Source organism: Megalobrama amblycephala, linkage group LG11, assembly GCF_018812025.1.
Source record: "Megalobrama amblycephala isolate DHTTF-2021 linkage group LG11, ASM1881202v1, whole genome shotgun sequence".
Lineage (NCBI taxonomy): Eukaryota > Metazoa > Chordata > Actinopteri > Cypriniformes > Xenocyprididae > Megalobrama > Megalobrama amblycephala.
In genome coordinates this window covers 38,260,896-38,284,052 of record NC_063054.1, presented here as the reverse complement: position 1 = coordinate 38,284,052, position 23,157 = coordinate 38,260,896, and the positions used below count along the sequence as shown (strand labels likewise).

Genomic DNA, 23,157 nt, shown 5'->3' with positions numbered 1-23,157 from the left:
ATTGGGTTGTTTTAACCCAGCAAATGCGTTGTTTTAGCCCAGCAAATGCGTTGTTTTAGCCCAGCGAATGAGTTGTTTTAACCCAGCGAATGAGTTGTTTTAACCCAGCGACTGGGTTGTTTTAGCCCAGCGGTTGGGTTGTTTTAGCCCAGCAACTGGGTTGTTTTAACCCAGCGAATGAGTTGTTTTAGCCCAGCGGTTGGGTTGTTTTAGCCCAGCGAATGGGTTGTTTTAACCCAGCGACTGGGTTGTTTTAGCCCAGCGATTGGGTTGTTTTAACCCAGCAAATGTGTTGTTTTAGCCCAGATTGTTTTTTTTTTTAACCCAGCGGTTGGGTTGTTTTAGCCCAGCGACTGGGATGTTTTAGCCCAGCGATTGGGTTGTTTTAACCCAGCAAATGTGTTGTTTTAGCCCAGATTGTTTTTTTTTTGAACCCAGCGGTTGGGTTGTTTTAGCCCAGCAACTGGGTTGTTTTAGCCCAGCGAATGAGTTGTTTTAACCCAGCGACTGGGTTGTTTTAGCCCAGCGGTTGGGTTGTTTTAGCCCAGCAACTGGGTTGTTTTAACCCAGCGAATGAGTTGTTTTAGCCCAGCGGTTGGGTTGTTTTAGCCCAGCGAATGGGTTGTTTTAACCCAGCGACTGGGTTGTTTTAGCCCAGCGATTGGGTTGTTTTAACCCAGCAAATGTGTTGTTTTAGCCCAGATTGTTTTTTTTTGAACCCAGCGGTTGGGTTGTTTTAGCCCAGCAACTGGGTTGTTTTAGCCCAGCAAATGAGTTGTTTTAACCCAGCGACTGGGTTGTTTTAGCCCAGCGGTTGGGTTGTTTTAGCCCAGCAACTGGGTTGTTTTAACCCAGCGAATGAGTTGTTTTAGCCCAGCGGTTGGGTTGTTTTAGCCCAGCGAATGGGTTGTTTTAACCCAGCGACTGGGTTGTTTTAGCCCAGCGATTGGGTTGTTTTAACCCAGCAAATGTGTTGTTTTAGCCCAGATTGTTTTGTTTTTTTGAACCCAGTGGTTGGGTTAAATGTTTGCCTAACCTGCTGGGTAGTTTTAACTCAACTATTGTTTGGTCATTACTTCAAATCATAAATAAGTAATAAATAGATAAAATTCCAGCGGTCAGTTACTATTCTTATCTGTGACTGTGATTATGTGATATTTTTACTAAGTAGGACTTTTTTTAAACGTGTATGAACATGTTTCAGTGACATATTCCTCTTCGTTTCTGAGTTTATCTTGTAAACGTGATCTTAAAAAATGTCTAATGCATAAAGCTAAGCAGCTTTATAGACTACAGTTAAAGAGCTTTTTATTGCACAAAAGATAAATATGTACATGAACAGAAAAAAAAAAAGAAATACTAGCAGAATAAACAGATTTAAACACATAAATAGGTTAGAAGAAAAGCACAGTATTAAAGTTAAATCACACACACTCATAAGGCATCAAAAGGTTGATGCTTTTATTATTGTGTATATATATCTGAGCAATGAAATTGGAAAGGTTGAATTATAGTGGAAAACACAATGAATGGAGATGAACATCATGTAGCATAGTTAATATTCATGAAGGTTTTTGTGCGTCGAGACGCTGAGAGAAAGTGAATGATTAAAGCAAAATAAAAGATGTGACTGTATAGTAGCCTATATTGTCGGTCACTTTTAAACAGATCAAACGCCCACTAGTTATTACAAGTTTTAATATAGCCCATTTAATATCAGACTGAACCTCAAATATAATCCAGGATGGAAATTTTGGTGTCTGTACTACATGTGCTTCTGGAAATGCCTCGTGTTATGTAAGAGAATGTGCTGGAAAACAGTATAGTGCCATCCTCTGGTCAGGAAACTGCTTTAACTAGAAAGCCTCGAGTGTCCCATACTTTAATATAGGCTGTAATGTAATATAGTTAATGTAAATATAACTTGTGGTGTTTTCCGATCAATGTTGCAACATGGTGCATTAATATAAAATGCATGATCACGGGTATCAATTTATCAGCATATTACACCCTGAGAACATGTGTTTTGTGTCATCACAGGTGGCCAAAGTAACAAAAGGCATCGCAAAAAAGTGTCGCCCATGCACCTCTAAACTGCTAAATGTGGGCAATTATGCATTAACATCATGAAACTGCTTTGAAGCTAATGTGAAAAGTGCTGAACACATAAATTGACTTGAATTGACAAACCTCCTTAAATGCATCTTTTTTCAAGACTTTGAATAAAGCACTAAAGTGGCCCTTAAATATAGTTGTTCACATGTCACACTTTAAAATGTCTAAATGTCATTGAGACATTTTATAAAAGCAAGTGGCAAGAGATTTTTGTTCCTGATCAAAAGTGACCGGCCTACAATACGAGAGTAAAGGTGGAAAATATATATAATGTGTACATGTTTTGGGCTGAATGTAATAAGTGGTTGTGCTTATGAACCATATTTCTTGTTTTCCTCCTATTGTGTTGCAGGTCAATTTGACCCACATTTAATTTTAGACATCTTGAAACTGCTGGTTAAGCTGTTTATTTTTGTCTTGAAATGTTGTGACTTTTTCTCATTTAGGGTCATGCAAAGTTTTGAGAAAGGTTGGTTGCTATAATTGTGTTAGGGGTCGAAATGACAATTAGTTTCCATGCAATTCGACAAAGACTAATATATGAAATGCATGAAAACTTTGAAATGTAAGACTGATTTAAGATTCGAAATTAAAAGCTCGTCTTCTTCGTCTTCAGTCATCTTCATCCAAGTTTCACTGTCAAAAGGCTGTTTTGTGTTTTTACAAGTTTTCCGTAGTGTTTATTTTTTGGCGAATTGCATGGAAACCAATTAACCCCTAATCTATTTTTTAACACAATAGGAGTTGGTAATTTCTCACATTTCAGAGGTTTTATGTTTTTACATGACTAGTGTTTTTCGTAGTGATGATTGCATTGAAAACAAATCAAATTGACCCCTAACACAAGTTTTTTGCATGGGAACCAATTTGTCCCGCAACACAAACGACGTGCCAATATTTACAACCCGACAGGTCTGCAAGTTCCACTAGATCACAGAACTTTATCTCCTGACTTTATTGTGAATTCAAAGCCCTGTGATATTTTTCACTGACGCAGCCAATGAGCTTTCGAGAAGTCACTGATGGACACATGTGGCATCCGGAACGTTCTCGCCTTGATTGACAGACACCTCTTGTGACTCCCTGCCCCAAAAAGGACAAAAGGGGTCTGCGGTGGAGGACGCCCCCCCCCCTCGCCTTACTTTAGCACTCCTGAGTGTAGTGGGCATTCCTTCTGGAACTTTCTCAATGGGGGTTTCGAGAAACTTTGCTCACAAGTATATAAAGACTGATGAAGGCCTGCTGCTCGGCAGATAAAGCGAACGCAGCGACGAGAAGTCAACGAGAGCACAGCTCAACAAACTCAAACCAAACTCAAGTGGAGTAGATCTCCATACGCCAGAGCGCTTGAAAGACCTTTTGCACAGACGTTTTATACCGAAGACAATTATCAAGGTAAGAGGATTGAATACTGAGTTAGAATTTTAAAACATGAAGTCATTAGAATGGTCAATATTTATTTTTGAATTTTCTCAGTTTTACAATTTAACCTGTTAACTGTCAGTACATTTTATGAGCACAGACCTGAAAATGACATTTCCAGTTAAATCGTAAATGCTTTTAGAGCACATACTTAAGTTTGGCCTCTTGAAAGCAGATGATTGTAGAAGTGAAAAAGTTATTAACATGTTTCAGAATTAATGCCAAAAATATGTAAGCCAATTCAATGGGTTGCATATAGAAGCCAAGAGCACGTGTCTGCAAGCACGCCGACTCTAGGGAAAAGACAAGCCTAATGACAGTTGTGGCTTTTCAACCTGAGTAACCCAAAACAACACTATCCTAAAAATGAGAATAGGTCAAATTGCATTAGTAAAACCCTCCATAATGGGGTGAAAAGGATAGTATGGGTTGCACAATTACAGCATTAGCCTGCTGGTGGGACATGTGACACTCCTCCCCCACTTTTGAAATTCGTAAAGTGACAGGTGCTGAACATGTGCTGTTGATTTTACAGCTATAGAAGGGTTATATCAGCTGTTGCTTCATCATCATTAATTCAAAGTTTAAAGGTTCTTGGGCAAAGAGCTAGAATAGCAAATAAAAAAAGTACTAAAATTTATCATTTAATATATAACTTTTTAATTTTGAATAATCTGCATTTTTAATTCAAAGGATTTTTAATGATTTAAGACGTAAAGTTATGAAAGCATTTAAAATGATTAGTGTAAAAAAGAATATCAGATATAATTATTAAAAAAATATATTTTTAATTATATTTATTTTTATTTATCTAAAAAAAAAAAGTGCCTAGCAACAAATCTAGCTACTTTTTGGACTGCTGGTTAACATGTAGTCAGTCATTATAACATACTTTCAGAAAATTGTTTAATTTGACTATATATTATATATGACCCTGGACCACAAAACCAGTCAGTTTTTTGAAATTGAGATTTATACATCATCTGGTTTGTTAGGATAGGACAATATTTGGCCGAGATACAACTATTTGAAAATCTGGAATCTGAGGGTGCAAAAAAATCTAATCACCTTTCAAATGAAGTCCTTAGAAATGCATATGGACTCACAAAAATACATATTTGATATATTTACAATAGGAAATTTACAAAATATCTTCATGATATCCTAAAGATTTTTGGCATAAAAGAAAAATCGATAATTTTGACCCATACAATGTTTTGTTGGCTATTGCTACAGCTATACCTGTGCGACTTATGACTGGTTTTGTGGTCCATATTATATTAAAATATAGTATGTGAAATCGGTTTGGAAAAGAAAACAGATGTAAAGTGCCGACAATCGGTGCATCTAGCTGTATTTATCAACTTTTCAAGCACGCTTTTTTAGCTACTTCCCATTGAAAATAGTTGTAAAATGCTGAAAAAAACAGGTGTCATTCCAAAATTTATATTTAGGACAGGAAAAAAACAACATTCAAACTATATTCTACACAGTAAAATCCCAAGAGTTAAATCAACTCTGCTCAGAGTACATATATTCCCTCTCTAAATAGTGTTAAAGTAACACTGAAGCAGAGTTAAAGTTAATGAGATAATTAAGCAATTAATAAGGCTGTGACTGAAGTTAGTTGTAGTTATTCTGCTTGTTAACAGCAGGCGTTCATCACTAATGCACAATCATCACTTAATTGCTTAATTATCTCATTAACTTTAACTCTGCTTTAGTGTTATTTTAACACTATTTAGACAGGGACCATATGTACTCTGAGCAGAGTTGATTTGACTCTGGAGATTTTTGTTGTGCATTCGCATTTGGTTTAGGTATATTCCAACTTTAAATTTCAGAACCCTCGTTTATCTGTTTCCATCTTTATTTTCTGTAGATGCCTGAGAAAGCCGCACAGCCCGTGATGGAGGAGGACGTTGAGACCTTTGCCTTTCAGGCTGAGATTGCTCAGCTGATGTCTCTGATCATCAACACCTTCTATTCCAACAAAGAGATCTTCCTCAGAGAGCTCATCTCCAACTCTTCAGATGTAAGTAATTTCTCAGTTTATGCACTAGTACAAACTTCACAATACCCAAAGGCTAAACAATATGTGTCCATCTATAAACACAGGCACTGGACAAGATCAGATACGAGAGCTTGACAGACCCAAGCAAACTTGATTCATGCAAGGACCTGAAGATTGAACTCATCCCTGATCAGAAAGAGCGCACACTCACAATCATTGATACCGGCATTGGCATGACCAAAGCTGATCTCATCAATAACCTGGGCACCATTGCAAAATCCGGTACAAAGGCCTTCATGGAGGCCCTGCAGGCCGGAGCGGACATTTCAATGATTGGTCAGTTTGGTGTGGGTTTCTATTCTGCCTACCTGGTGGCCGAGAAAGTCACAGTCATCACCAAACACAACGATGATGAGCAGTACATCTGGGAGTCTGCCGCTGGTGGTTCCTTCACAGTTAAACCTGACTCTGGTATGAGCTCTCAAACATTTTTGATACAGATCAAATGGATCTTTACTCAAAGAGTACTAAATAACTAATCATGCTTGGCAACTTTAGGTCAATCCCTTGGACGTGGCACCAAAGTCATTCTCCACCTTAAAGAGGATCAGTCTGAATATGTTGAGGAGAAGCGCATCAAGGAAGTGGTGAAGAAGCACTCTCAGTTCATCGGTTACCCTATCACGCTCTTTGTAAGTTCCTCAACTTGGTACCTTGGTACCTGGACTGCAAACTTTCCAATGCTTCCAGTGCACACATTATAAAACATAAAAATATCTTGCAGATTGAGAAACAGAGGGAGAAGGAGGTTGACCTTGAAGAGGGAGAAAAGGAGGAGGAGGTGGTGCCTGCTGAAGATGACAAAGACAAACCCAAGATTGAGGACTTGGGGGCTGATGAGGATGAAGACTCCAAAGATGGGCAGAACAAGAGGAAGAAGAAGGTCAAGGAAAAATACATTGATGCTCAGGAACTGAACAAGACCAAACCTCTGTGGACCCGTAACCCTGATGACATCACCAATGAGGAGTATGGCGAGTTCTACAAAAGTTTAAGCAACGACTGGGAGGACCACTTGGCTGTCAAGGTTGGTAGTAATATTGACTCAGAAATGTAACATAAAAATGGATGCACTATTCCATTGAGAAGACCACTAATCTTCTTTTTGTTGCAGCACTTCTCGGTTGAGGGCCAGCTGGAGTTCCGCGCTCTGCTGTTTATACCCAGAAGAGCCTCTTTTGACCTTTTCGAGAACAAGAAAAAGAGAAACAACATCAAGTTGTACGTGCGCAGGGTCTTTATCATGGACAACTGCGAGGAGCTCATTCCAGAATACCTCAGTAAGTGTCTCGAGAGTTCATAATGAATGATTCCTAGACATTGGATACTGATATGACCCAAGAGTTCAACTGTTAACGAGTTAAATGTTCCTCCCAGACTTCATTAAGGGTGTTGTGGACTCTGAGGATCTGCCACTGAACATCTCCAGAGAGATGCTTCAACAAAGCAAGATCCTGAAAGTGATCCGCAAGAACCTGGTCAAGAAGTGTCTGGAGCTCTTTACTGAACTCGCTGAGGACAAAGACAACTACAAGAAGCTTTATGAGCAGTTTTCCAAGAACATCAAGGTATGTGTGCTTTTTGAGTAACTCATAGACGGTGTATGAAAATAGCCAAGCTAAAATGTCCTTTTCTATTCTAGCTTGGCATCCACGAGGACTCCCAGAACCGCAAAAAACTCTCTGAGCTGCTTCGCTACTACACATCTGCATCTGGAGATGAGATGATTTCCCTCAAGGACTATGTGTCTCGCATGAAGGACACCCAGAAGCACATCTACTACATCACTGGTTAGTAGTTGTTTAATGAATTTAAACTTTATTTTAACCCAAAGATGCCACTATCTTACAATATATCTTACTCTCCAAAGGTGAGACCAAAGATCAGGTGGCCAATTCGGCCTTTGTGGAGCGCCTGCGCAAAGCCGGTCTGGAGGTGATCTACATGATCGAGCCCATCGATGAGTACTGTGTACAGCAGCTGAAGGAATATGATGGCAAAAATCTTGTATCGGTGACCAAAGAGGGTCTGGAGCTTCCCGAGGATGAGGATGAGAAGAAGAAGCAGGAAGAGTTGAAGGCCAAATATGAGAACTTATGCAAGATCATGAAAGACATTCTTGACAAAAAGATTGAGAAGGTATAAGCTGTTAGCATACAAGATTAAGATTTTGAAGTGCATACTCTACAGAACCATTAAACGATAATGAATATTTGGATTTGCATCTAAACAGGTCACCGTCTCAAACCGTCTGGTGGCTTCACCTTGCTGCATCGTCACAAGCACATACGGCTGGACGGCCAACATGGAGAGGATCATGAAGTCTCAGGCCTTGAGAGACAACTCCACCATGGGCTACATGACGGCTAAAAAGCACCTTGAAATCAACCCAGTCCATCCCATCGTTGAGACCCTCCGAGATAAAGCAGAAGCCGACAAGAACGACAAGGCAGTGAAAGACTTGGTCATCCTGCTGTTCGAAACTGCCCTGCTCTCCTCTGGATTCACCCTGGAAGACCCACAAACACATGCCAACCGCATCTACAGGATGATCAAACTTGGTCTTGGTAAGTTTGATGTTTATTAGCACTATATTGTACCTTGCTCTTTAGTCATAGGCAATGCCCATCAAAAAGCCACTCACTCACTCTTAAAAATTAAGGTTCTTTATTGACATTGATGGTTCCATGAAGAACCTTTAACAGGTTCTAAAAAGGTTCTTAAAATGCTCTAAAAAAGTAAAATGGTTCTTTTAAGAAACGTTCACCGATCCCAAAATGGTTCTTCAATGGCATCACTAGGGGCTTTCGCACCGGAGGAACCTTTTCAGAGTTGGAGGATGTAGTAGTTTTTTGGCGTATTTGCACCGCATGAACTGGGAATGATTTTAGTTATAGGAACGCCTTTTGGGGAACTAAATCAGCTCCTACTTCAAAGTAGGGTCTTACCCAGCTCAACAGGAACTACTAATGACGTAAGTGTACGCTGATTGGCCGAACGCATGCGAAACATTAGCACTTGCCATTTTTAAATGGCCATCTATGCTAAATCTAGGAAGTAAAGACAGGAAGTGAAGCTAACATTGGATTCGGACGTGCCTTGATGCCTTCCTACCTTGAAATGTGTCCTCAGAAGGCAGCATTTTCCAGTTTTTGGATGCAACCAGAGAATGGGAGTGATGTGTGCTCAGGCTCTGACTGAACCGTTCTTAGCTCCGTCAAAATAAAAGTCCGCTACGCCATCAAAATTAAAGTCCCACACAACAACCAGAGCGTCAAGGTCATAAGTGAAGGCTTACTTCAGAGTTCCCACTGGCGGTGCGAATGCAACCAGGAAAATGGCCCTAGGGGAACATTTACTTCCCTGGTGGCTAGTTCGTGTAACTGAGTTCCTAAAACTACCTGGTTCGAAAGCCGGGAAAACACCATTTTAGAACCTTTATTTGTAGTCAGCATAAAAAAGAAGTTGCGATTGTTTTTTCCTCCCTATTTTCATGTATATCAGAGAAAAATGGCTTCTCGAATGAGAAAAAATGTAGGGCGGGACTTGATTTTGTATATTGGGAATTGATTGGATTTGCTGAGATCTCATGTGAGTGACAGGTTGCCCCGCCCTCGCGCCAGTAAACGTATCATAAGATTATCTTTGATTAATGATTGCGAGGGCACTTTTCTTTTTTTTTTTAAATAATGGTTAGCATGGTTAAACCATTTACAATAAGTACTGCTATATTTCATTAGCAAACTAGAATGGTCAATTTTGATATTAATGGTGACTTTAAGAAATTTCAGAGGAAAAAGTGACTTAATTATATTTAATATGTACTCTTGCAGGCATTGATGATGATGACTCTACTGTCGAGGACATTACCCAACCCGCCGATGAAGATATGCCAGTTCTGGAGGGTGATGATGACAGTTCCAGAATGGAGGAAGTCGACTAAAGAGTTTTAGTGTAAATAACACTAATTTGTTAATGTATTTAATTTTTTGTTTTTGTAAAAAAAAAAAAAAAAACAATCTCCACATCCCGAAATGAACATTAACTACCAAACTACATATCTTGTAATGCTTGTTTGTGTCTACATGTAGTTATCAGAAAATTGTATTTTCTGAGCTTTTCTAATTTAAGCTGTTTTTGTAAACCTAAGTTGAACATTTTTAATAAATGACTTATAATAAATATGATCTGAAGTCAGTCCTTATTTGAACTTATGGATTTCCCAAAAGCAACAATCTAGAAATTTCATCTCCCTCAGTCTTGGCCCCGCCCCCTCAACCGTTGTAATGGAGGCGAGTGGATGATTGACAGCCAAGTCCCTCCCCCCGCGCCCATTGGAAAGCATTGAGAAGATTCGAGAGATTTGTGGAACGTCTACGTTCTCGAACTCTCTCAGCTGGACGTATATAAGCGCCACTGGCGTAACGCACGCGCTAGTTACGGATCTCTCAAAGTGACAGTTGAGGAGAGAAATCTCTCAGCGTACAGGAGCTAATTCACTTTAATAAATCGCTTAAAGGTAAGCAAAAATAATCGGAATAACATCCTATTTCAATAACAACTGACTTGTTTTGTTATTTTACTTAAGTGTTGTGAGGATATTCGACGTTTAATCGCGTTTTAGTCATTATTATGGTACTGATTTTCTAAAACTTGTAACGTTATCTTCGCAAATATGAAATAAATTTGAAGTTTAAAGGCTTTCCTACACCATTAAGTCGCTGTTATCATATATAAAGTGACATAAATCTGAAATGAATGCATGAAATGCTACTTAAATGATGCAGTGAATAAGTCCTCAGACCATCTGGAGTTGATCAGTTTTACCTCAGAGGATTTTCATCAGATTAAACGAGGCTATTAAAAGATTCGCGATCGATAAATATGTTTATGAAAGCATTTGAGGATTATTTATTGCATGTGCATGTTTATAAGAGTGCATTTTAAATATTTGTCAATATTTATGAGTTTCATACGTGCATATCGAGCATTACGTAAAGTTTAACAGCATTAATTATTTTTAACCACTGAAATTAATTAGTCTCATTCACATATTAAACGCGTGTACAGTGATAACTGAAGCGATGTACTCCATGTTAATGCATGTAGAGAGTTTGGTAGGTTCTAGAAGCTCGCAATGAGCCGCTTTGACCGGCAGGTGGCGCTCAGCTCGTACAGGCTGTTCCTGAAGCATTATCAATCCAAATCCCTGTCTTCTGTGTTAATAGAAGTAATGTTTTATATGCATAACTCGTTCAAGCTGTCTATGAGACCTTAAATGGAAAAACTGGACAATATATTTACATTTAAACCAGCTTAATGTGAATAGAATGCTTTTGAAATATTATAATTAAAATTTTTTTTTAATGGCATGCAGCCTTTAACCCTTATAGGGTCTTTTTAGACCCCAAACGACATTTGCTAAAAAAAAAAAAAAAAAAAAAAAAAAAAAAAAAAGTCATAATCACAATTATGACTTTTTTTTTGTCAAAGTTTAGCATGTTTTTGTACTGAAAAAAAATATGTTTTTCAATAATGTTGATTCTGAGGATGAATTTTGTCCATTTTCTAAGCGGGGTCTCATCATAATGTAACAATATTGAAAAACTGATTTTTTTTTTCATTACAAAAATACTAAACATTGACAAAAAGTAACTTTTATTGTCATAATTGTGATTTCATAATATTTAGATATGAATCCAGTGTAAAGATGTCTTTCAGTCAGTCAAACAAACAGCAAATAGTGGAGCTCTGCAGCATCTACTGGATAAAGTGATCATTTTTTACTTTTAAAACTGCATTTTCCAAAAGATGGGCAAAAATCTCACACTAAACCATGTCAGATTATCCATGTTATCCCCATGAATGAAAGTTAGAAATGTGGGTCTTTTATAAAGTGAATTTTACTGTTTTTGTATAAAAATCTTTTTATAAAAAACATTTAATTTATTTATATAAATTAAAAAAAATATGATAAATCCACCAAAAACTGCACACATGTCAAGTAAAAACATTAATAAACAGAGTAAAATTTAATTTGTTTAAAAAAAAGCAACTATTTTGTTACAAAATTACATTTTGTTGCCCAAAGACCCTGAGTGTGCTTCCCAAACGAAGACTGCACAAGTGTTAAGAAACAATATAACAAAGACTGCATTTTGAAATTGCCATGCAAATTAATAATTATAATGCATTTAGCCTCCAAGTAATTTATCAAGTAGACATTGCGTCAGTAAAGACATGCAAACCGTCAGTAATAAAATATAACGAAGAGTGCTTGAAGTGTTTTAATAAAGCTGCACACGTTATCTAGACGAGAAGAAATGTAAAATTAAATATTCCTTCTACATTTAATCCCCCTCCTTACTGAATGATAATAACTCAAATCTGATAATGTAACAGCAAATATTGTGAATATTTTGTATAATATATTCTGTTTGTCCCGCACAGATGCCCGAGGCACATGACCAGCCCATGGAGGAGGAGGCCGAGACCTTTGCCTTTCAGGCTGAGATTGCTCAGCTGATGTCTCTGATCATCAACACCTTCTATTCCAACAAAGAGATCTTCCTCAGAGAGCTCATCTCCAACTCCTCAGATGTACGTAACTGAAAGAGCGAAGAATAGGATGTGCTCGTGTTGTCATGAGACCAACATTTCAGTGTGCAAAAAAACCCAAAAATGTATTTAAAATAAATTTATTTTTATACTAAGTATACTACAAATGCATTAACATATTTACTGACCTATCGCTTGAGACTTACTGGTATAAATATTATAATTAAACTTTATTTAGAGCACTTCTTTAATGCACAATGCACATTTTAATATCACTATTAGCAAGGATAGTGTGATCAGTCTTTAAATGCAAAATATTTAAAGTATAATTGCAATAGTTGCACTTTAACACAATCAAATCTTTAGCACTACTTCTGCACAATTAAAGTGCATTAAGTAAATTAGCAAACTTTAAGTGGACAATTTAGTACACCAAAAGTACAATTGCAGTGTATTTATATTAAGTACATAAATATGTAAATGTATATGTAGCATAAAATAAATGTACTTTTGGGACATGCATTATTTTTTTTAAATATTAATGTAAATGAACAATTATAGATAAAAGCCTTGAAGTATTTTTTTCCATCAAGTAAATGTTTGCATGTTTTCTGAAGTAATGTGTAATTGAGTAAATTCATGACATTTTTAAAATTATGATTATTACTATTTTTGATTGTAAAATCAATAAAAAGACAAACAGCTCTTTAAAATGTTAATGCAAATTAATTATAATTAAATCATTTTTTTTAAATGCCATGTAGCCTTTAAGAGTGCAAACCTCTCTAAATAGTGTTAAAGTAACACTGAAGCAGAGTTAAAGTCAGTTGTAGTTTTTGTTTCTCTTTTCTTCAGTGATTCTGCTTGTTAACAGCAGGCGTTCATCACTAATTCTCAATCATCACCTACTTCATTGCTTAATTATCTCCTTAACTGTAACTCTGCTTCGGTGTTACTTTAAATTTTTCTGTGTCTTAACAAAAGCTGCATAAGTTGTCTAGACAAGAACGGTGTAATACATAAAAACTGAAATATTCCTTCTGTTTTCCATCAGGCTTTGGACAAAATCCGCTATGAGAGTCTCACAGACCCGAGCAAGCTGGACTCAGGAAAAGACCTCAAAATCGAAATCATTCCCAACAAACAAGATCGCACACTGACTATAATCGACACCGGCATCGGCATGACCAAAGCTGACCTCATCAATAACCTGGGCACCATTGCCAAATCCGGCACGAAGGCCTTCATGGAGGCCCTGCAGGCCGGAGCGGACATTTCAATGATCGGTCAGTTCGGTGTGGGTTTCTATTCCGCCTACCTGGTGGCCGAGAAAGTCACGGTCATCACCAAACACAACGATGACGAGCAGTACGCGTGGGAGTCGTCTGCAGGTGGATCGTTCACCGTTAAAGTGGACAGCTGTAAGTGTGAGTTTAATGAATTGCTGACACACACAGATGGTCGTCTTTGAAATTTTCTATTGGAACTGTAATGTGAACTGACGTTTTATTTTTTTATTTTTATAGCCGAGCCCGTCGGCCGTGGCACAAAAGTGATCCTGCATCTGAAGGAGGATCAGACGGAGTACATCGAAGAGCGGCGAATCAAAGAGATCGTGAAGAAGCACTCGCAGTTCATTGGCTACCCCATCACGCTCTTTGTAAGTCTTTTTTTTTTTTGGGGTCATTTTGCAGAACTGAAAATTCCACAAATGTATTAATCAAACCGAACCACTTAGACTTTAATTTAGACTGAGAATTTAAGTTAACACGTCAATAATTTAACTGCGCCTTCACATGTTCATGGTTTTCTGATGCCAGCTAATGGTCACATGACATGCAGGTCAACAAATAAAATATTGCGTTTATTTTTAGTAAGTGTTACAATTATATATGTATTGTAAATTTACTTTTTTATAATTTGATTTAATTATTAGCTTTTCTTTTGTAAAAGCGAGGATTTTTTTTTGTACTTTTTTGTAATTTTTGCTGATATAATGTATCATGTAGCTATTATTCCAAAATTAAAAAATGACACATTTAATGGATTTTTCTACTATTCCAAAAAATAACATTACATTGTTTTTTATTTTGTTTATTTAATTTTTTGCTGATACAATGTATCAGGTAGCTTCTATTCCATGATTTACAAAAATTACATCATACTTCATTTATGGTTTTATTTTGATTTTATTTAAAATTTTTGCTGATATAATGTATCATTAGGCTACTATGACAGCATTTTAAAAAAATACATATTTAATAGATTATTTTGTTTTATTTCAAATCCTTGCTGATATAATGTATAATTTAGCTACTATTCCATAATTAAAAAATGACACATTTAATGGATTTTTTTCTACTATTCCAAAAAATAACATTAAATTGTTTTTTATTTTATTTTATTTTTTGCTGATATAATGTATAATTTATCTACTGTTCCATCATTTAAAAAAATGACATTTAATAGATTTTTGTATTTTGTTTATTTAGATTTTTTGCTGATACAATGTATCAGGTAGCTTCTATTCCATAATTTACAAAAATTACATCATACTTCATTTATGGTTTTATTTTGATTTTATTTAAAATTTTTGCTGATATAATGTATCATTAGGCTACTATGACAGCATTTAAAAAAAAATACATATTTAATAGATTATTTTGTGTTTTATTTAAAATCTTTGCTGATATAATGTATAATTTAGCTACTATTCCATAATTAAAAAATGACACATTTAATGGATTTTTTTTCTACAATTCCAAAAAATAACTTTAAATTGTTTTTTATTTTGTTTATTTTATTTTTTGCTGATAAAATGTATCATGTAGCTTCTATTCCATAACTTAAAAAAATATCATATTTGTTTTTTTAATTTAAAATTGTTGCTTAAATTATGGAATAGAAGCTACATGATACATTATAAGCAATAATTTTAAATTTTAAAAGAAAACAATTAAATATGGTAAGACCGTTAAATTATGGAATAGAAGCTAAATGACACATCAGCAAAAAATTTAAATAAACAGAATATATTAAAACATCAATTAAGTATGATGTCATTATGGAATAGAAGCTACATGATGTGTTATAAGAAAATGACATCATACTTAATTGATGTTTTAATCTATTTTGTTTATTTAAAATTTTTGCTGATATAATGTATCATTTATATTCTATTCCATAATTTAAAAAAAAATTACTCCATACTTTTTTTTTTTTGTTGGTTTTTTTTTTTTCCTTTTTTTTCTTAATGTATCATTTAACTATTCCATAATTTAAAAATAAAATAAAAAAAGACCTCGTACTTAAGTGATGTTTTCAAAAGAGCAAAAAAACGAAACAAAACATCAGCAGCAAATTTAGCTTCATGCATTTTTGTTAAAATGATCAAATCATCCTTTTGGTTTCAGGTCGAGAAGGAGCGCGACAAGGAGGTGAGCGACGATGAGGCAGAGGAGGAGGAGAAGGAGAAAGAAAAGGAGGAAGAGGAGGGTGAGAAGGACGAGGACAAGCCCGAGATCGAAGACGTGGGCTCAGACGACGAGGACCACGATGACAAGAGCTGCGACAAGAAGAAGAAAAAGAAGAAGATCAAGGAGAAGTACATCGACCAGGAGGAGCTCAACAAGACCAAGCCTCTGTGGACCCGCAACCCCGATGACATCACCAACGAGGAGTACGGCGAGTTCTACAAGAGCCTGACCAACGACTGGGAGGACCACCTGGCCGTCAAGGTGACTTTCTGCCTGAAGCAGAGATAGTAGATATGCAGAAACTGATAGATGTGCAGTAGGAAATGACGTAAGCAGCATGTTCCCGTTCTGATACACACATACTTATTCACTGTCGCTCATCTGACGGATTGTGTGTTTGTCTTTCCGTGCAGCACTTTTCAGTGGAAGGTCAGCTGGAGTTCCGCGCGCTGCTCTTTGTGCCTCGTAGAGCTCCGTTCGATCTCTTTGAGAACAAGAAGAAGAAGAATAACATCAAGCTGTACGTGCGCAGGGTCTTCATCATGGACAACTGCGACGAGCTCATCCCAGAGTACCTCAGTAAGGATCCATCAAAGTCTGATTCTGAAAATACTCAAATGCCAGACAGATTTCCCAGTGTTTTTAGGTAACCTAAAGCCTCAGTGTGATATAATTTTGCTCTTTTTAACTGCATAAAACCTGAAAAATCACATTTTTGACAAAAGACAAAATATTTTTTTAAAAATCTGAATAAAAATATTGGTTTTTATGTCTTATATAGTCTGATAAATTGAGAATATGAATGATAAAACAGCAAAAAATATGCAATTTGGTGCAGATGCTGATATTTATATGGACAAAAATGAGATTTTATAACAATATGGCACATAAAATGCATATAAATATCAAAATCTGCCAATTATGTCTTACTAAGATGGTTAGCTCTGTAGTTTTAAAACATAATGCAATACAATGCTGATTGAGGGATGAACAAATAAACCTGATGATCATATTTGATACTCATGATTTTTATAGGGTTATGACACCAAAAGCTACTAGATTAACTATTAACTATACTAGATTTCAATATTGTTAGACGAATAAGCAGTAAATAATAAAACAAATAATCAAATTATGAGTAATACCAAAAATAAATACAACAGAACAAACACAATAAATGAAATAAACAGTGCTTTTCAAGTTTTTCATGTAGCTTTAAACAGGAGATTTTCAGGTACAGAATTGTAATCTAATGTATAGCTAACTATAGATTAAACTTTATTAACGTTAATCAATCAGGATAAGTTACAGATGCATAAATAATGTTTTGAAATGTTGAAAATATAAATACTGCTATTTGAAATTATTTAAAAAATGAAAAGACACTTTAAACGTGAAACTAAACCCGCCAGTAGGTGGCAGCGAATGTCATTGAGATTCAACCGATTCATTCAAACGGCTGATTCATTCAGGAAGTGTTGCTCAGAGACGCTAAACAATTCTGTGTGAACTATTTTCATTGGTGAAATAGAGCGAAACGGGCGATTTGGTGTCTAAAATGTAAGTCACATGATATTAGGTTCTTGTTCATTTATCTGTACGCTGAATAAAATCAATATCAAATTTGTAATTATGCTGATATGTGGACAAAAACGGCGCTCTTTGTGTAATATTGGTTAACTGTATTAACTTATATAAATATAAAAGCTATACAGGGTCATTTTTGCCCCTTATCTTGAATTCTGGGGCATTTTAAAGGCATTTTAGTTGAGTAAATCATACAGTGAAAGCGTATACTCTAAATATGCACGCGCACTAGTCTAACCTACTAGACAACATCACGTTATAGTGTATGCGTGCACTCAGCGGGTGTTTTGTTTGGTTTTTGTAAAGTGAGGGACATGCTCGATAATTTCAGATCGTTAAATCAACAATTACAATATCATAGACGATATATATCCCTGATTGGGCAAGTAACCGTTCCGTCTACTGACCCGAGTGTCGTTCACACTGGCCCCGGGCCATCAGGCAGTCCTTATTGTCGAGCCCTGAATTGTAAAAGTCTAAACTATCAGACGAAAGAAGGAAGTTTTGATCATTTTCAGGCCTCAAATATGATACAGTAGGATTAATATGATCCACTTTTCCTTCCAGACTTCATTAAGGGTGTTGTGGACTCTGAGGATCTGCCACTGAACATCTCCAGAGAGATGCTTCAACAGAGCAAGATCCTGAAAGTGATCCGCAAGAACCTGGTCAAGAAGTGTCTGGAGCTCTTCACTGAACTCGCCGAGGACAAAGACAACTACAAGAAGTTCTACGAGCAGTTCTCCAAGAACATCAAGGTGATGCTCAAGTCTGCGCAGACATGTTTTAGTGTTTAATGGCTTCATGGAGGAGTACATAAATTATATTTTCCTTACATACAGCTGGGCATCCATGAAGATTCTCAGAACAGGAAGAAACTCTCGGAGTTGCTTCGCTACTACACATCTGCTTCTGGAGACGAGATGGTGTCCCTCAAAGATTACGTCACTCGCATGAAGGACACCCAGAAGCACATCTACTACATCACTGGTTAGTAGTTGTTTAATGAATGTAAACTTTATTTTAACCCAAAGAAGCCACTTTCTTACAATCTATCTTACTCTCCAAAGGTGAGACCAAAGATCAGGTGGCCAATTCGGCCTTTGTGGAGCGCCTGCGCAAAGCCGGTCTGGAGGTGATCTACATGATCGAGCCCATCGATGAGTACTGTGTACAGCAGCTGAAGGAGTTCGAGGGCAAGAACCTGGTGTCGGTGACCAAAGAGGGTCTGGAGCTTCCCGAGGATGAGGATGAGAAGAAGAAGCAGGAAGAGAAGAAGGCCAAGTTCGAAAACCTGTGCAAGATCATGAAGGACATCCTGGAGAAGAAAGTTGAGAAGGTAATGATCGATTAAACCAGGGTTTTTTAGACTTTAAGATCTAAAATCTAAAATCCATCCTAAAATTTAAGAGGCAGCTGTATGTTTTTATGAATTAATTTATGACCCAATTTATACTGTGGAGAAATTAATATTATATATGTGTATGCAAAATATATTATTTGGATACTATGGGATTGTACTGTAGCAGTGGTATTTATATATTTTTTTTAAATTTATTTTTATACTTTTTTTTTTTTTTAGACTGTCCCTAAAATGTAAAAGGTGACTATTTTAATGTATAAAGTCCCAATTTAGACAGTGAAAAATTAATATTTTAAAAAAAATATGTAAAATATTATTTGGCAAATATTTACTTTCAATTACTCCCTATAGTACTTTACTGTAAGCTGTATTATTTCTGTCTATTTTTATTATATTTATTCATTCCATTCTACTTAAATTAACTTTTTATTGTCTATTTATTTTTACTTTATCTATTTTTATTTATTTATTTTGATCAATTTTATATATATATATATATATATATATATATATATATATATATATATATATATATATATATATATATATATAAAAAAAAAAGTAACTTTTTTTAAATTCTGACTGTGTACCTAAAATTTAAAGTTTACTATATATTTTCATGTATAAACACCCAATTTATACCATTTAAAAAAAAAAAAAAAAAAATATATATATATATATATATATATATATATATATATATATATATATATATATATATATATATATATATATATATAAAAAAGATGGTAAAATATTATTTGGAAAATATTTACTTGCTTTTACTCCCTATTGTGCTTTACTGTGAGCTGTATTATTTCTATGTATTTTTATTTATTTTATTCTATTCCATTCTGATTTTTAATAATGTTTTATTATCTATTTATCTTTATATATTTTATTTATTTAAATCAATAAATATATATATATATATATATATATATATATATATATATATATATATATATATAATATTAAATTTAATATATATATTAAATTAATATATATATATTAAAAATAGATAAAATAAGGATATTATAGATAAATAAGGATACTATATATATTTTCATGTATAAACACCCGATTTACTGTGAAATTTATGTATGTAAAATATTATAAATATTTAAATATTATGTTTCTATTTCATTTGTTTTTTTCTGCTCATAATACTGTAATCTGTATTATTTATATCTGTTTTATTTAGTTGTTTTAATATTTTATGTATGTAGTTGATTGTTTTTATTTTTACTTTTTTTACATTGTGTCCCTAAAATTTAAAAGACGTTTATATATTTTTCAACTATAAAGACCCAATTTAGACTGTAAAAAAATTGTATTATTTTTTTTAAAATTATTTTTAATTTTTCCCCATGCACTATAGTACTGTACTGTTGGCTGTATTATATTTATCTACTTTTTTATTATTTTAATCAATTTAATTTTAATCAAATTTGTTATTTATTATATTTAATCTTATTTATTGTTGCTTTTTTTTATACACACTATTTTCCCCCGAACCCCAGTTTAAGAACCACAGAATTAAACACTGCATTGGTGCTTCTGTACATCACATTTAACTGGATCATTTATTCTCGCGTCAGGTCACCATCTCAAACCGTCTGGTGTCTTCACCGTGCTGCATCGTCACGAGCACATACGGCTGGACGGCCAACATGGAGAGGATCATGAAGGCTCAGGCCCTGAGAGACAACTCCACCATGGGATACATGGCCGCCAAGAAGCATCTTGAAATCAACCCAGACCATCCCATCGTCGAGACCCTGCGACAAAAAGCAGAAGCCGACAAGAACGACAAATCTGTGAAAGATCTGGTGATCCTGCTGTTCGAGACGGCGCTGCTCTCCTCGGGCTTCACGCTGGACGACCCACAAACACACTCCAACCGCATCTACAGGATGATCAAACTCGGCTTAGGTTGGTACTTTACTTGAAACTGCATGTACAACTGTGAATGCAAAAATGTTTAAAAACTACTTAAAACATGTAGAAAGCTGAAATGAGTCAAAAGCGAGTATGCGAAAGCAGAAGCAGATGTGTAACTATTTGTGTGCGTTTCAGGCATCGACGAGGACGATCTGTCCACAGAAGAGCCCAGCTCTGCTCCGGTCGAGGACATGCCGCCCCTTGAAGGAGACGATGACACATCTCGCATGGAGGAGGTCGACTGATAACGCGGCCTTCGCTAGTTCATGTTTGTAGCTCTGTAAAAAGATTTAATGTTCAGATTATCTATTGTTCTTGTTCTTGACCACATTGCAGTTCCAGTTCATTCCAGTTCATTTTCATTATTTTTTGTATTCTTTTGAGTTGTACATTGACTTTTTTTTGTATTTAATAACATTGCATTGTTGATTTTGAGTGTTTATGGGATGTAAAGTATGACACTGATACTGTATTATTGACATGATGGGATCTTGAAATAAAGTTTACCATATCAGGTCATTTGATGATGGTTTCTTCATACAGAACTAAAGACAACATCATCAGAATCGCTTCACGCTTCATGTTACAAATTTACAAACTTATTTTAAAATGTTTCCAGCAAAAACAAACACACTAAAAACAATATTTAAAATGTACAACCTGATTGTAAAACAAACAAACAAAAAAAAAACATAAAAACGTACAAAACTTTAAATCGTTACCAAAAACATATAATGCAAAAACTATAAACATTTAGAAACAAAAATGATTAGAAATTTCCAAACATATTGTAAATTGTTATTAAAAACATAAAACAAAAACAATGTTTAAAAAGGTTTCATTAAAAAATTAAAACCTTATTTTAAAATGTTAAAGCAAAAACAAAAATGTCAATCGATTAAAAAAATTATCACACATTTTTCTGTAATTAATTGTGATTAATTACACCGAACATTAAAGTTTTTATATTATAATAATTTCACATTTAATCTCCAAAATAATGTACAAACAACATAAAGACAGTATATTTTAAATATTTGATTAACATGTAGGAAATATACAGAAATTGAATAAAGTTATCAAATAAAGGTTAATCCTTATTAAAACTACGAAAGTTATTCAGTCAAGAACAGTGAGTGATTTGTCTTTTGTTATTTGATTAACATTAAAGGTGCAGTGAGCAAATTCTGAGAAGCTGTTGAAAGTGGATCAGCCCACATTTGCAGCCAATCAGAAGTAAGGGGCGTGTCCACTCGTGAGGGGGGAGGTGCATGTGTTGCATAGTTTTGGTGATGTCAAATATCAACAGCATTTCTCACACCATGTCCTAACCAGAAGCGATGCAATAAGATTCCAGCGACGAGCAATTTGACTGTTCACACTAGAAAATGAGAAGCGATAAAATCAATCAAAAACCACAGCCAATCAGAAGAGAGTGTGGGCGGGCTCTCTCGGCAAGAGCAAAATTAATAAATATTACACAATTTAAACATTATTTAAAGTACATACAGAGTGACTGAACCGATCTTTGTCATAGAATACACTTGTTTTTCGCATTGAGTCGACAGTGTGAACGTTCTTGTGCCCATTTATTTATATTCAAGATCTGTTAAATTTGACAGCCCTAGTTTAAACATTTTCAAATATATTGCAAAAAATAAAATAAAAACATAAAAATGTTTTAAAATGTATAGTAAATTGTTATTAATAAACGTATATTAATGTAGAGATTACCGTGAGTGTCCAACAGATGGCAGCCAAACAATACAAAACACATTTTACTCCAGCGGCAACATTTCGGCAACATTTTATCGCTTTTTATTGTCGCGTCGCGTCTAGTGTGGACAGTCAGATTGCTCGTCGCTGGAATCTTATCGCATCGCGTCTGATTAGGACATGGTGTTAGACGCTTTTAACATTAAATAACGCACATAAACAGTACCTGATATTATTATTGCCATAATTTGTGTTGCTGTTCCAGCCGCGACATTGCGGAGAAATAGAAACCGCTTCTAAAATAGAATATTTGCGTGTCGCCGTCGCGTCTGGTTAGGACAAAAACTCAGATTAACATGAAAAAGATGCATTTTATTACACGCCGGCATTAATGCTTCTCATTTACTTTGAATGGGTGACATCATGTGTTGCCGAACTGAATTGTGGGTTGCGACGCTTCACTCGCGTTGCAAGCGGCAGAAGTTGAAGATTTCTCAACTTTCAGGCGCCAACGCAGGCGTTATCCAATCAGATCGCTCTATACAAATATCCTAGAGCAGTCGCTAGCCAATTGCATTCATGCAACACCGGAAAGTAATGTGATTGGCTGTTATCACTATAACGGTCGCGTCAACACAAGCTTCAGACACGCCCTCCATCAAGCATTGACGCCCTTGTGAATGCAGCGTTATCGCGTGTCGCGGCGTCGCGTCTGGTTAGGACACGGTGTCAGATATTGCGTACTGCAGCTTTAATGACTGACAGACAAAACGAGCATTTTGGAATAATTTTATGCATTCAATTTGACAGCCCTAGTTTAAACATTTTCAAATATATTGCAAAAAATAAAATAAAAACATAAAAATGTTTTAAAATGTATAGTAAATTGTTATTAATAAACG

General features: G+C 35.4%; 2 protein-coding genes across 3 annotated transcripts; both read left to right on the top strand.

Annotated features, from left to right (window-relative positions):
• The first annotated feature begins 3,282 nt into the window (after positions 1-3,282).
• hsp90aa1.1 (heat shock protein 90, alpha (cytosolic), class A member 1, tandem duplicate 1) lies at positions 3,283-9,798 on the top strand. The gene is made up of 11 exons (XM_048207889.1): positions 3,283-3,510; positions 5,420-5,572; positions 5,656-6,022; positions 6,110-6,243; positions 6,336-6,638; positions 6,726-6,891; positions 6,989-7,179; positions 7,254-7,401; positions 7,482-7,750; positions 7,845-8,178; positions 9,445-9,798. Exons 2-11 carry the CDS (start codon positions 5,420-5,422, stop codon positions 9,552-9,554), a joined length of 2,175 nt encoding a protein of 724 aa, XP_048063846.1. The 5' UTR covers positions 3,283-3,510; the 3' UTR covers positions 9,555-9,798.
• Positions 9,799-9,972: 174 nt separating this feature from the next.
• On the top strand, positions 9,973-21,058 carry hsp90aa1.2 (heat shock protein 90, alpha (cytosolic), class A member 1, tandem duplicate 2). Of its 2 annotated transcripts, none has more exons than XM_048207887.1 (11): positions 9,973-10,130; positions 12,062-12,211; positions 13,224-13,590; positions 13,696-13,829; positions 15,583-15,906; positions 16,059-16,224; positions 17,800-17,990; positions 18,075-18,222; positions 18,303-18,571; positions 20,197-20,530; positions 20,675-21,058. In XM_048207887.1, the coding sequence occupies exons 2-11, from the start codon at positions 12,062-12,064 to the stop codon at positions 20,782-20,784; spliced, it is 2,193 nt and encodes a 730-aa protein (XP_048063844.1). In that variant the 5' UTR covers positions 9,973-10,130; the 3' UTR covers positions 20,785-21,058. The 2 variants fall into 2 exon arrangements, with proteins under 2 accessions (XP_048063844.1, XP_048063843.1); XM_048207886.1 differs by having other exon boundaries at positions 13,224-13,596.
• Positions 21,059-23,157: the final 2,099 nt, after the last annotated feature.

Bases quoted from the DNA above. Each gene is read 5' to 3' on its own strand.
- hsp90aa1.1 (XM_048207889.1), top strand. From the start codon at position 5,420: ATGCCTGAGAAAGCCGCACAGCCCGTGATGGAGGAGGACGTTGAGACC. The intron at 6,023-6,109 runs GTATGAGCTCTC...TGGCAACTTTAG, and splicing joins CACAGTTAAACCTGACTCTG to GTCAATCCCTTGGACGTGGC. The intron at 6,244-6,335 runs GTAAGTTCCTCA...AATATCTTGCAG, and splicing joins GTTACCCTATCACGCTCTTT to ATTGAGAAACAGAGGGAGAA.
- hsp90aa1.2 (XM_048207886.1), top strand. From the start codon at position 12,062: ATGCCCGAGGCACATGACCAGCCCATGGAGGAGGAGGCCGAGACCTTT. The intron at 12,212-13,223 runs GTACGTAACTGA...GTTTTCCATCAG, and splicing joins TCATCTCCAACTCCTCAGAT to GCTTTGGACAAAATCCGCTA. The intron at 18,572-20,196 runs GTAATGATCGAT...TTCTCGCGTCAG, and splicing joins TGGAGAAGAAAGTTGAGAAG to GTCACCATCTCAAACCGTCT.